This window comes from Molothrus aeneus, chromosome 7 (assembly GCF_037042795.1).
Source record: "Molothrus aeneus isolate 106 chromosome 7, BPBGC_Maene_1.0, whole genome shotgun sequence".
Taxonomy (NCBI): Eukaryota; Metazoa; Chordata; class Aves; order Passeriformes; family Icteridae; genus Molothrus; species Molothrus aeneus.
This window is the reverse complement of record NC_089652.1, coordinates 10,532,856-10,547,039: the sequence shown is the minus strand read 5'-3', so window position 1 is coordinate 10,547,039 and position 14,184 is coordinate 10,532,856. Positions and strand designations below refer to the sequence as shown.

General features: G+C 40.3%; 1 protein-coding gene across 1 annotated transcript in view; it reads left to right on the top strand.

The window, feature by feature from the left end:
* HECW2 (HECT, C2 and WW domain containing E3 ubiquitin protein ligase 2) overlaps nt 1-11,316 on the top strand; it is a 146,801-nt gene extending 135,485 nt beyond the window's left edge. The window contains exons 25-29 of the mRNA XM_066553179.1: nt 151-297; nt 700-814; nt 1,593-1,678; nt 3,046-3,158; nt 8,632-11,316. Of these exons, the coding sequence (XP_066409276.1) occupies nt 151-297; nt 700-814; nt 1,593-1,678; nt 3,046-3,158; nt 8,632-8,743 (573 nt within the window). The 3' untranslated portion in view covers nt 8,744-11,316. The remainder of the gene's footprint in view (nt 1-150; nt 298-699; nt 815-1,592; nt 1,679-3,045; nt 3,159-8,631) is intronic.
* Nucleotides 11,317-14,184: the final 2,868 nt, after the last annotated feature.

Genomic DNA, 14,184 nt, shown 5'->3' with positions numbered 1-14,184 from the left:
ATGTTCTCTTACTTCATATATTCCAGTTTGCTAGTCAGGCTTGGTTAGTGATTTTAAGGAATTACTTCAGCTTAAAAATTTAAATTACTACAATTCCTTCTTTTGTCTTTATAATAACTGTGTTGTCACATGGTCATTTTTTGTCCTAAGATCACAGAACGGGAACTAAAACCAGGAGGTGCCAATATCCCAGTCACTGAAAAGAACAAGAAAGAATACATAGAGAGAATGGTGAAATGGAGAATTGAGAGAGGAGTTGTACAACAAACAGAAAGCCTAGTTCGTGGCTTCTATGAGGTAAAAAGCTCCAAAATTAAATTTACTTTCTTTCTCCATCCAAAATATTTTTCTCCTTGTATACATTTCCAAAATAAGGGGTCCCAGATATAATCAGAAGTGCTCTTGTAGATACTGGAAGGGGAAGGGAGTGTAAAAAAATTTCTTTTAGTAATTTATATAAAGACTATGGTTTGGTATCTACTTTGCACTGGACAATACTCTCAATCACTGTATGATTAGCATTGAATCCTTGCTCTGTTTCTGCATTGGGTCTCTGAGACTTGTTTGTTTAAAAAGACAAAACCTGAATTCTGAATTACCTGAAATGATACCTGGTAAATACCTTAGTAGCAGATTTTGTGGGGAGGTACGAATCAGTACATGAAGAAATGCTGCTATGCATTTTATTTCCTTTCACAGGTGGTTGATGCAAGACTGGTGTCTGTATTTGATGCCAGAGAGCTGGAACTGGTTATAGCTGGAACAGCAGAAATTGACTTGAGTGACTGGAGAAATAATACAGAGTACAGAGGAGGTAACTTGAATTTTGACTTGTTCAGTGAGAGTGTCAAGGGCTCTGCATCTGCCTAGTTTTCAAGACAGTAAAGAACCATCCCATGAGATACATTTATAGTAACTTTTGAGCTTCTCTGGTTAAGTTAGTGTTAGGGGAAGGTAATTTTTCCATTTTAGTTTGCTTTGTTGCATCTCCTTGCAGCTCTTTCTTGGCTGTTCTTGCTGAGACAGCATGACAGGACACTCTTCTCCACAGAAAGTGCCATGTTCAGCTGCACACTGGGAGGCACCTCCCAGACCTGGGGGAGAAATGGAAATGGTAGCCATTCTTACTTGGATATTGCTTTTTTTTTTTTTACACAGTCAAGGTTGACAGGAAATTAGAAGCAATCACAGTGGCTGCAGGCTGGTAGTTGAAATAATTTGAGAACAACAGAAGATTAGGAGCTGTGAGATACTGTGAGAGAGATGGTTGCAGCATCATTTGTGGTTTTGGATAGATAAATAGCACAGTACTGGAATATTTCAAGAACTGGCATTCCTGTTAGTGACTGATTAATGGAAGAAAGGATTGCACAAGGAATATCGATTCTTTTTGTCATAGTACATTCATTCTCTGCCTTTAGGATTTCTAAGCATTTTAGGAGTATTTCCCTCTCACCTTCTGCCTTTTGATGCAATTGAATAAAGAATATGGCATTATTGTGACTAGGGCCAAACCAGGAAAAGCTTACTAGCTATTCCCTCAACCACTTTCATAGCACCTAAAAGTATAAAGGCTCTTGTTGTTTTAACAGGTTATCATGACAATCACATTGTAATTCGGTGGTTCTGGGCTGCTGTGGAAAGGTTCAACAATGAGCAACGTCTAAGACTTTTACAGGTAAGAAATCAGCTGATCTATGTAAAAATAATTAAAATTTGATGCTAAAATAGCCCCATCCTGGTTTGGATACCCAGAAATTATGGTGATGTTTACTAGGGGGCATACCTTGAGTCAGAGTTTAAATGTAATAATTTCAAGTGACAGAAGCTCACAGCTATTTTTATAGGTTTCTAAGTTTAGAATTACATTTAAGATACAATGGCTGATGTCAATAATCCTTTACTATTGTTTGATTAAAAGTACGTTAAGACTCCTAAAGATAGAAAAGGAAAACTCTGTAATTGGTTATGTCACTAGGTAGAAATGTTAATAGTATTTATACATCTTAGGAAGGAGAAAGCTTAGATGGAAGTTCAAGGCTTCAAATTAGAAAATAATGATGGAAACCTTAAAGTCAGTCCAATTTAATTTTCACTAAACCTGCAGGTTCCAGTCACCCTGCTGTTGAAGGACAAAAAAATCAACAGAAGAATATTTATACATGTGGGTTTACTACTGAGCTAAATTTACTATTGAGTTAAATTTTTAAAGTTCAGGTTAAATCCATCCTGTCTCTAAAGAAACAGACAAACCTCCGCTGCAAACCATACCACATTATTGATCTGATATGAAATCTGCTGGTTTTAAAAATTCAGTATTTTTATCTGATCACTGAATTATGAATTATTTGAGTCTGTTTAAGTATTTTTTTAAAGTGTTTAAAAAGGCAGTGTGGAACATCTCATTTGATGGAAAAACAGGAATGTCTCCTTGTATGTTCCTGTCACATCTGTTACTCAGAAGTTTTTGTAATATCCAGGTCATTACAAATTAAATAGTCTCTGATCTGTCAAAAGCTACATTTGATCTGTTCATGACAGGTTGCAAATAAAACTGCTCACCAGTCAGTATTTCAGCAATGTCAGTGGGCATATCTAACCTTCAGAATTTTGTCCTTTTCTTACAGTAGTTAATTGTGGTTTATAAAGCAAAGGAAATCCATGTAGCTAGAAAGGCATAGCACAAAGCCACCAGATATTACGATGTTTTGTATTAGTTCCTTTTAATGCAGGAAACAGCAGCAAAAAAACTCACTTAGGCTTAAGTCTGAGTAACTGGATACTGATAGCTTGTTATTCTACAATATTTATGTAGCAGAAAACCTTTGGAGGAAATCAGTCTGCTAAGTTGCCTCTTCTAGAGCCCAGCCAGGAAACAGTCTGTTTGCCCTGAGCTCCATGTAAAGTAGCATTTATTGCTTGTGCCTCACGAATTTCCTTGCTTTGCAAATGCTTTTCCAAACGTGTCTGGGCTGTGGTGGGTGTGCTGCTGTGTCCCCCCAGCCCCTGTGTGCAGCCTGTCCTGATGGGTGTTTGTGCTGCCAGTTTGTCACAGGCACGTCCAGCATTCCCTACGAAGGCTTTGCCTCTCTCCGGGGCAGCAACGGGCCCAGGCGCTTCTGCGTGGAGAAGTGGGGGAAGATCACTGCTCTTCCAAGGTACAGCTCTGGTGGCTTCACAGGGCCACTCTGGGGTAACAGATCACCTGTTGGACAAACATTAACAAGCTTTCACTGAGTATGCAAATATAGCTTCCCTCACATGCAAATTTCCTTCCCTGTTGTTGCAGTGTCTGATGCATCCGTTTTTGTTTGAACTCAGTTTTGGTCTCTTAAGCTGGACAAGGCAGTGTAACTGTGGCTGACATCCATATTGTAGTGTTTTTCTCATGGAAAATTATCTTAGAATGATAGCTACTTCTGACATTCTTTATTTGATTAAATGTGCAAGTATTTACTTACTGGACATGCAGTTCACAAGTTAGGACCAAAAATGAATATGAATTAAAATGAAATAGCTGTTGTGACTATGTCTGACTGAAAGCTACTATCATATTTTTTGCATCAGACACAGGCTTTATAGTATAGTTCAGTGATACAATTTTTATGCTTGGTCTGATGTCAAGGGTTAACTGAAGAGGCAAGTTGTGAGTGCAGAATAGGTGAGAGGGAGTAATTTCACTTGAGAAGCAGCAAGAGAGACAAAAAAGGTGAGGATTTCAAAGAGAACAAGTAAGATCAATTGAAATAGGTGAAGAGGGTAAAGGAACAGTACCAGAGTCCAAGATATGAAAGCAGGACTTGAGATGTACAAGCCTTGCAATTTATATTGGGTAGGACAGGTTTAGAGTAGAAGGATGAAAAGATTTAAAAAAAAAACTTTCCAATTTTTGGAGCAGAAAAAAGAGTTATCTTCAAATGTCCATGGTAACAATGCCAGGACTAGACTAATAATGTGAATGATGAAAAAACCACCTTCAGCTTGGTTTCTTCATTGACAGAAAATTACAGGTTCTTGTCTTTACTGTGTTGAGGCTGATAGCTGGGAGATTTTCTTTGACCCAGTTCTGTGATTCTGCAGCCTCTAGAATGAGTTAGGAGTGGTTAGACACAGATTAGTGCATGGAGTGTGGGCAGCCTAACTGTTTAATCAGACCTCAGCTTTAGTATGCTGTGTACAGCCTCTGGAGGTGGCTTTGGGCTGGGCTGATCCATGGAGGCAGCTCAACCCTAATCTTAAACCCACTCCTCATAAACAAGATGCCTCAGGAATAACTTGCATTCAGAGTCTCATCTTAGACACAGCGTGGCTGTCAGAGACACTCAAGAGTCTCTCTGACCAGCAACATGTAGGTTTTTCCTCCAGCACAAGGTCAGAGGCAAAAATGTCTCTTGGGTTGGCTGCTGCCATCAGAACTGCATGGAGAAGGTCACGGACACAGAAGTGGTGCTGTGAAATCCAGAAGCACAGCAGGTGGCCTTTAAAAAGAGCCATCTTTCCTGTTTACAGCACAAATGAGAGCCAGGCAACTGAGGATTAAAGGAATCCAAATCCTGAAAATTGTTATTTCATATCAAATGTCATATGGGGACCTAGTAATATCTTGTAGCCCAATAAGTCTCCTTTATAGTTTGATTATGATTGGCTTATGGACTAGCTTTGATTCTGTTTAAGAAGTAAAAGTTGTGACTTTTTAAAAAATAATTTCTGACTTCAAAATCAAGATTTTTTTTTGTGAGTTTAAGTAAGAAAAGAGATTGCATGATTTTTTCCATATATTCTCTGAAGCTGAAATTCCTGGTGCTTGCAAGCAGAGTTGGAAAAGGTCAGGACCTGCCAGAACAGGATGTTCAGAATTTCCTTTGGAAGGGTTATGCAGAACCCTAGTTGAGATAGATTGCAGAATAAAACTGCTTCCAAAAGTGCAATATGGAGAATTGTCATAGGCTGTTCAACAAGTGTAGGGGAAATGCCAGCTCCTCACATTTAAGAGGTTGTATCATTCATTGAAATTTCACTTACCCCACTTTCCCTTGGTTAGCAAACATTTGAATCTTGTCTCTCTGGATCGTTTGTACCATACAAATGTGAGAATTAAAATAAAAACAACTGTGTGTGACAAAGACCTGCAGTCATCATGAGCAAGCAGTTCCTGGTATTCACACATGGTAAACCTTGATCTCATAAAAAAAATGAAACTTCTTCCATTTTAGTGCTGAAATGGGTTAAGCCCCAAGCCAAAAGTGCTGTTTGCATTTTTACATGTGTAGTTCTTGGATGCAGTGCAGCTTCAGCCTGGGTCTCAGCAGCCTCTGAGACTCCCTGTGCAAACACCAGGTACTGCTGGCTTGGAGGTAACACATCGGTAACTACAACCCCGAGTAGCAGCTTTCAAGAGGTTTCCAAACAAGCCCAGCATGTGTAAACACATCGCTGGATCTGCTGGGAACGCTGCCCTAGGACTCTGTGACTCTTACTGATTCTCTGATAACTAAAGCTTTTATGTTAAGGCACCATCACTCACTCCTAGCAGTGTTGTACTTTGCAAATTGCCCTCTTAGCAGGAGTGCCTGTGAAATTTGATAGTGCTCGGTGCTCGGGTGGCAAAAGTGAGGATTTAACAGGTCAGTGGACTTAGTTTCTTCCTCTGTTTCTAAAAACATTACTGCAGTGCTGAAAACACGTAAGAATATCCATCCCCATCTCTTCTTCCTGGTCTGAGACACAAAGGGCAGCTAGGATAGTCACTTAGGTATGTGACTGTGGCCTGAGCAGCTGTGAATGTAAACACAAAAGTTTTCACTAGATGTTTGCCTAGTTCCCACTGTTCTGACTGCTGTGTAATCAGCTCTGCTGAATCCAAACAGTGACATTTCTGTGAGGAACATGTCAGGTTGCCCAGCTTGCATTGCTGTCTTTGACACTAACTAGGGAGCATGTAAAATGCCCTGGAAAGGTTGATTATTATGGGTCTAGCATAACTATTGCTACCCCAGTGCCACTTCTACTTCCTTCTTTTACACTGTGTTACAGATTAGACTAAACTAGGGGAAGGGACCATTACTCTTTCAATTCATTCCCATGCTGAGAAATTGGTTCCAGGTTCATTGATGTACATTATTTATTCATTCATGTGATGATTGACTTGGAAATTATATTTATGTCTGACTGCTGCATTTTAATCCTAAATCACTCTCTTTTACTATGGTAATCAAAATGAAGGGGAATTTAATTGGGAATCTGGGAACTTAGACTTTAGGAACCAAGATGGGTTTTTATGTTGTCATAAGATGTGAGCCCAGGAAGATGAACAGTCAGTGCCCATGTGGTTTGAAATGTTGGAATGGGAAGATACTACCCAGAAGGAAAAAACCATGTTGGTCTCAAGGACTTAGGAAGTTGTGTGCTTAGGAAGTTGTGTGCTGGGGTTGGAAAAGCTTGCATCGCCTCAGAAGACAAAGGTCTTGTTTTTGTCTTTTTTAATTACTTGGTTTTCCACAGTAAGTGATTCCATTTTCAAAACTGCCCTCAAAATAAGATAAAACTCAGTTCTCTTAATAAATGTAAACAACATGCCAGCTTACTATTAAACCAGTTCGTAATGAATCCCTTGCTAATTATATACTGTGTCTTTTATAATTTGTGGTTTTACAGCCCACACAGCATGATCCATAGTTCTAATGAGTGGCTGTCAGCCCCATGGAGCAGAAGCATGTGGTTAGGCTCTTAATTGCCTAAGACTCTTCAGCACTCTACATTGAATTCAAGGGATCACTGACTTCCAGTTGCTGCTGGTCTTAATTCTTTTTCTTTCTTCATAAGAGACTATTTTCAGGTTTTTTTAAGTACTCTGCAAGACATGGAACAATGTAATCTGTATCACAGATATTATTTTACAAGATTTTTGGAAAGGCAAAGGAGGAGTAAAAAGAAAGCTTTCTTCCAGGAGCCTTAGAGAGATGCCTGGGTACAAAAAATTTACCAGACCTCTGGAATATGGAGCGGGGAAATGCCATCTCTGCTACACAGCATGTATCAGCAGTGTTCTTCTAAGGGTACTGGATTTGGGGAGGGTGCTAAAGGCAATGTTTTCTAAAGGGATTGCATATTTGGTGTTTGGACTGTGTTTATAATAATGGTGTGACCTTGTGTACTGTGTATACATATCTTCAGCCTGATATTTCTATGACACGACAAGGCTGTAACTGAGTGGGTGTTTCAGCTTCAGTGAGTTCCAGTTTGTAATGGACTCTGAGGTTTTTAACAAGTGAGATTAACCCACTTCACTCCATGTTCCATTCCCATAGATGAGAGCTGAGAGGCACTTAAAGTGGCAATTAATGAATTTGCTCACATGGAAGGCAGTACTTTCTGGCTCAGAGGAAGTCTGTACAGGTCTGTGGTAGACAGCTGGATTTCTGGAACTGGGTAGGTTAAATGAGGAGTTGCGTTTGCTGTGAGGAGGGAGCTTGTTCAGTCCTTCCATTTTTAACATGTTACATATTTATGCATAATACAGATCACACTGATGAAGGGCAGGGCACTGCAGGAAGGGTTTGGTTTTCAGCTGGATTGAATTTAAATAAATAATTCTATGATGTATTTTATTGCAAAAGATTGAAGTATTTGTAAACAGAGATCTGCCAAAATTTGAAAATCAATTTAAAGTGAGGCTTTGTTACAAAGCTTTAGAGCAGAAGAGATGCCTCCTCCAGTTTCTCTTTGCATCATTTCATCCTCAGGATCCCATCACATTAATACATTTTCTATTTCATTAGAGCAGGCTCATCCACCTCAGTGTTTTAGAAAGTACCATCCTTAGCATGCCCTGAGGTGAGGCAATGATACCCATGGTTCCACTATGAAGAGAAACCTTTGTTATCTCCCTTTTCATTCCCTGGAAGAGGATTTGAGAGACAGTTCCAAGTGTGTCAACAAACTTCAGGTAGATGTACTTCAAAAACTGAGAAATAAATTGCGTGGTCACATGCTTCAGAAAGCAGGGCAACCTCTAGCAACCAGGTTTGTGCATGGTTTTTTTGTAATTCCAAAGGCTGCTGGCCTCTAGGGCAGATAGGTCCATTGGGAATATCAGCACAAGCAGTATGCCTCAACAACACCATCTATATGCCAAGGAACTGTAGAAGGAAGAGCATCTAATTTATCTGGTTTTTACCACTGTAGAATTGTTTCCTGTAGATCTGGAGATGTGTGGAAATATCTTATCATTACAAATACAGTATTCAAGTATCATCCATACAGAAAAGAAAGGCTGCATCTCAGAAGACACATTTAAAGCCAAGATTTCAGACCAGACTGTTTGACTTGTACCATGCTAAATCATTTTTTTTTCTCATGCACATTTGATGGATAAAATTTATCCCATGCCTTTTGGACTGTCAGTATGTTTCTAAAGAGCTTCATAAATGCTTCTTACTGGCTTATTTTAATGAGAAGAAAGTAGATTAAACCTCATTACCTGTTCAGTTGGAAAACATCATTTGACAGAACAAAGTCTTCCAAAAGAATACTATCTGCCCATCTCTATTCAAGCACATACCAATCTGTGTGTTCTCTTTTGAACTTTTCAAATAATGCACTTCTTCACCTCCTCTCTCTTTTTCCCCTCAGGGCTCACACTTGTTTCAATCGTCTGGACCTTCCCCCTTACCCATCATTCTCTATGTTATATGAAAAACTGTTGACAGCAGTAGAAGAGACAAGTACTTTTGGACTTGAGTGATACACAAACCACAGTGCCCAGCTCATTGGACTTTTGTGGATCTGTCTTCTCAAGGAATGAATGAACTTTTATATTGGATTCCCTAGAGGAAAATTGTTTCATGGTGCAATTCAAATAATGAGGTTCCACGAAGGAGCTTGTGAAGCAATTAAAAAGCATTGTGGTAGTGGCAGAATTCTCAACAGTGAAACTAGAGGGTGCCTGGTGTGCAGGGAAAGCCAAGTCTTGCAAATCCATGGGTTTTTGGGATAGCTACACTTCTTAAGTTTATGTTCTGAGCAAACCAGAAACGTGAAGCCATGTTGTGATCCATCTGGCTACTGCAAAACTGACATGTACCCACAGACTGGATTTCATCAAAGTTGTTCAATAGAAAATTCAAGTCAAAATGTGAAATCATTCAGTCCCTTACCTACCCAGTAAATTATCAAAAAAAGCGTACAACTGAACTTTTATAAATTCTTTTTTTTTTTTTTAATTCATGAAGGTACATTACTTTATGCCATATGTTATAACAGCATAGTCTTGCTTTACCTAAGACTACGAGTGCCTGCATGGGGAACACCATAGAGCTCGAGTTCCTGGGGCAGAAGTGAGTTGGAAGGAAAATCAGCAACAAAGGATGTAACAACAGCTTGTGCATTGAGGAGGTTTGTGGAAATGCATTTGCCAGTGGTGTGTATGACAAAATATGAGCTGTTACAATGAACTTATAAACTTAATAAGACTGATTTTATGCTTTATACTGCATGGAAACTATTTTAAGAAGAAACTAGGAATTTATCACAGCGTATCAGGAAAAAACCCTAACACAGTGACTTCTGTTTATTTTTATAGGTTCGTTATATTATGTTTCTTAGAGTGTAAACAGGAAACAAGCAAACAAAAGTGTTATTTCTGTTTTGTCACTTTCCATGCTTGAACAGACATTCTGCTAGTGTTTATTCTTTAAGCACTCTCCAGGGGAAAAAATGCCTTTTATTTTTATAAGAGTAAAAAAACTCCCAAAAATATTTTGCACTGAATGTACCAAAGTTGAAGGGACATTATGATCTGACTGATAGCAAATTGCATCACTATCAAATATCTATAAAAATGCTTAGGAACCAGGCTTTCTTCACAGTGCCATGTCTATAGATATCAGGACTGTGCACATAAGTAATAATTTTATAATACTATATGTGATATTGTAATATGCATTTATTTTAAATGCATCTGGGTCATTTTTCATGCATTGGATAACTTAATGCAGTGGAATTTAATACAGATATTTCATATGCTCCCCACAACTTTTTATTTGTACAGCACTGTAAAACACTAGCTCATTTGGAAAACCATGAATAACTTCTTTAAGGTGAGCCACTGGTCATAATGCCACTGTCCTGTATCAGTGAACATCTACAAGATGTAAACTGTTCGTAGTGTCCAAGCTTGCATTTTCACTGATAAATAGTTTTCTTATCCAATGTTATTTGAAGCAGTTTCTATGGCATATCAAACACTGCATGGACACCGATTTCTTTATGCTTAATTTTGCTGAAATACATGAGGCTTGCTCGCTTCTATTTTTGGTACTTTTCCTCCAGATGGTCTTGTGGAACACTCGTGCAGCTGTGCCCCATTTCTTGCACAGCTGCCGTCACGCGCTGCATCCACCACATTTTCAAATGGCAGGAGTTGCACTTGGACACTGGATGACAAGAACACGAATCCAGCTCTGTGCTAGAGCCCTTTGGTAGTGCTGCAGCACAGCAAGCTCTGTTCTGCAGGGAAAGTAGCTTTTGAAGTAACCTTCTTGCTTTGGAGGCTCTTGAAGGGGCGTCTGAGGGAGGTGTCCTGCTTGTTCTGGTGGGAGGTTTGTTCCAGCAGAGGCGAGCGTCCCTGGAGATGTCGTCAGCAGAGACTGCCAGTCACCCTCCGAGGCACAGGCAGCTGCAGCTGTGGTGGTGACTGAGAAAACCCTTCAGACTTACTGAGGAGATGGCACATGTGCAAAGGAAAAGCAAAATCAGGGCGAAAGCATTCTTTTATTTCAAGGATAATTGAGCTTCTGCATGACATCTGGGACTCTCTTAAGTAACTTAGGTTTTCTTAGGCTACTTCTGGCTGGTATGAAGTAGCAAAGAAAAATCCAAACACATCGCCCTGTTTCTACACGTATATTTATCAGTCTTTGCTAAGATTGCATGTCACGGGTCCTAATGCACATCTCTTTTCAGAACATGAATGAGCAGTAGGGAAACTGACTTTTCAGCAGGTCACTCCAGCATGGCTCATGTTTCATGGGATCCATTCACTGAGTAGCTAAAATTCTGGCACTCAGAGCAGAATGCAACTTCTGATTGGTTGAGGGACTACAGAATTTTCATTTTACAATACTGTGTTATCTGTGGTCTTAAAAAAGAGATTTCCCAGGTGGAAACTGTATCTACAAGTTTTGAACCAGATACTCTTTGGAATGAAAAGTTTAAATATTTGGCACAAAGTAAGTTTATACTAGTTTGCCTTTTAAGTTATGCTTTTGTACAAAACTAAAACAATAAATGCATCTTGTCAATTTTTATTTAAATATATCTACTGCACCCATTTGTTCTGTATTTATGCATGTAAAAATAATTGAAATCAGCCATGATAATCCAATATTCTGTGAAGATGTGACAGGGTCACAAGTGGGGCAGCTGTCAGTTAGAAAATAGATAAATTTTTAAAAAATCCATAGTCTTTGTAGCACTAAAGCCAAGAGAGACTAAGGAGAAGTTGCTTCTTCCTCCTGTGCTGCCAACATCCCCTGGGGGACTCCAAAACAACGCTGTGTGAAGGTAGAGGTGTCAGCTGGGTACAGCTCCCTGTGCTTCCTCGAGCACTTGGCTCTTCGTGATGTGTAAGGGATGCTGCTGCTCTAAGGGATTAGCAAGGAGGGAGCAGAGGAGAGGAAGCCTGAGCTTAGTCAGATACCCACATCTCCTGGCAACTGCTTGGAGTGTTCTCCCTTTGGTTTTGAAGCCATTCCCATTAAATGTGTCCCAAGGGAAAGCCAGCTTTCATGTCCTGCAGCTTGGCTGCAGCAGGCAACCACAATGCTATTGCTTATGACACAGTGTAGCAGGGATGAGGGTCCACACAGAGCAAGGCTGGGGGGGAGCATTTCCAAGCTCTGTACCTCCTAGGAGCTTTTCCAGATGGTGCTAAGGAGCTTTGCATTTAGGAAGGAAAAAAAGTGGACAGAAGAATCCCTTCAGCCAATGACAACTCATACTAACTCAACCCACAGCATCTCCATCACACAGAGGCTGGCAGGGGATGTCCCTGCAGGAATTGTTTCCTGCAGCCCATGTTTCCTGCTCTGCTGGGAAGTGGAGCCACACATCACCAGCCAGAAAGCAGCTTCCAGGTCACTGCAGGCTGGGCAGGCTGGCAGCAGAGTGGCCTCTGTGTCCCACATGCCAGGGCAGGGCCTCTCTCCCCGGGTCCCAGTGTGCCAGCCCAGCAGAGGTGTGCTTTGCTCACCTGGCACTGCTGGCAGTCAGGTTACAGCCAGAACACTCCTAAATACACCACAAAAGCTTGGAATCAATGAAGCTGTGCACTGGGGCACCTGCTGTAGCAGTCACCCATTGAGAGTCTGTGGGCCAGCAGCAGTGAGGGGAGTGGTGCCTTTGCCCACAGCAGCAGGGCACAGCCATCTGCCACCTCTGTCACACTGCCAGCAGCACCTGGCAGGACAGGAAATCCTTTCAATCCAGACCTTCTTCCCCACCCCACTCCCTGCCTGCTGTTTTTCCTCGGTATTCATCAAATATTTCCCTCCTTTTGCTTTCAAACATCATTTTCATTATCCTGTACTGACCTTACCATAAAAAATGCTAACATGCCTTAGAGAGTAAGTGGGGTGAGCTCTTGTGCGTTCCCAGGCAAGGCTGCTCAGGGGCACCACATGAGCTGCACATGGCAGCAGGCAGCCCCGGGGCACGGGGGCGGGGAATAGCTGTAATCTTCGGGGAACCGACAATCTGGGCAGCAGTGCCCTGGCAGGACATCACACAGAGCTTCTGGTAGGAGCTGGACTGGCAGAGCACCCGACTGGTAGTTTGCTCAGTTTAAAATTATAGGAAACAGGAGAGGTTTGTGGTTTCTTATGTATTTTTAATCCTTTAAAAAAAGTTTAAAAAAAAATTCCTTCTGAAGCATTTGCAGTGGTATCATCTGGTTGTTAAATGTAATCTCAGCAGTATTAATTGCAGATGTTTACTGAGTTTCTGCAGTGGTAGCTGCAGAGTTTTATGGAGCTGCTTGAAGCAGGCTGTCTCTGGACTGAGGGAATCCCTGTTCACATCAGGGAAACTTCAGCAGCTGTGTTTGAATGGCCAGTGTAAGTTCACTTCCCATAGCATAAAGCAAATTACTTGTTTTCAGTGAATGAAACTTATCTGCATTACATTATACTAATAGTGTTGGTTTTCCTGCCACTTTTTTTTTTATGCGGAAGGTTAATATATTCCTGTTAACACTTAGGGAATTGAGCAGAAGGCTGATCTCCAGTCATAAGATTGCAGATGTATGTTTCATCTATTGTTGTTTCCCCTTCTCACCCTTTTCTCTCTGGGCTAGCAATTGAACTCCAAGCAAAATTTCAGAAGAATTACTCAAAGCTGGCTTCTTAAACTGTTTGTGTTTTGGCTCAATTATGTGCTATAAAGCAGAACTGCAGAAATGCTATGGGTTGACTGGCTCATCAGTTTTAGTAGAAAATTCTTTACGATTTTGTTAGTGCAACCACAGTGGCTGCTCTTGGACTAGTTTAGCCTTTTGCCTAAATATTTTACAATAAAAAATTTTTGGAGGTTGAATTTGAAATTACTTGTTTGCTGGAAAACTAAATATATGTTAGGTAAATAGTAGAGGAAAAGAATAACTTTACTGTAAAGGCAGTATAACCCACTTCAGTTAGCAGTATGCAGAATTACAATGCTGACCCTCCAAACACAGAATTTTCACAGTGAAAGATGGTTTATATTTTGCATGTCTTCCAAATAAACCATGAACTTCATAGTGCTTCTGTTCAGCTTTAGACTGACTAATGTTGGCATTAGGCTACTACTATTTGGGATGTTCATTGCTGTGAAATATTTTTTACTTAAACATTTGTAGTATTTTTACTAAATATTTTCCTTTAGGACTTTACTTCATAGGTTTTGCTCAGAGCCATATTACGCTGTAGGTATTTTAAGGTGAAATCATGATTACTTGATAATTCTGTTTTGTATGACTGACATTCTGGCCACTGTTTAGAAAGGTTCCTCCTGATTTTTGGTTAAAGGATGACAGTCAAGGACTCCTGGAATGGTTACAATCCATTGAAGTGTCTGTATGTATTCTAAATGCATTTAAAAATACCTCCTGAGGACTATGTGAAATAGTAGCTACACTCATTGATTAGCCCC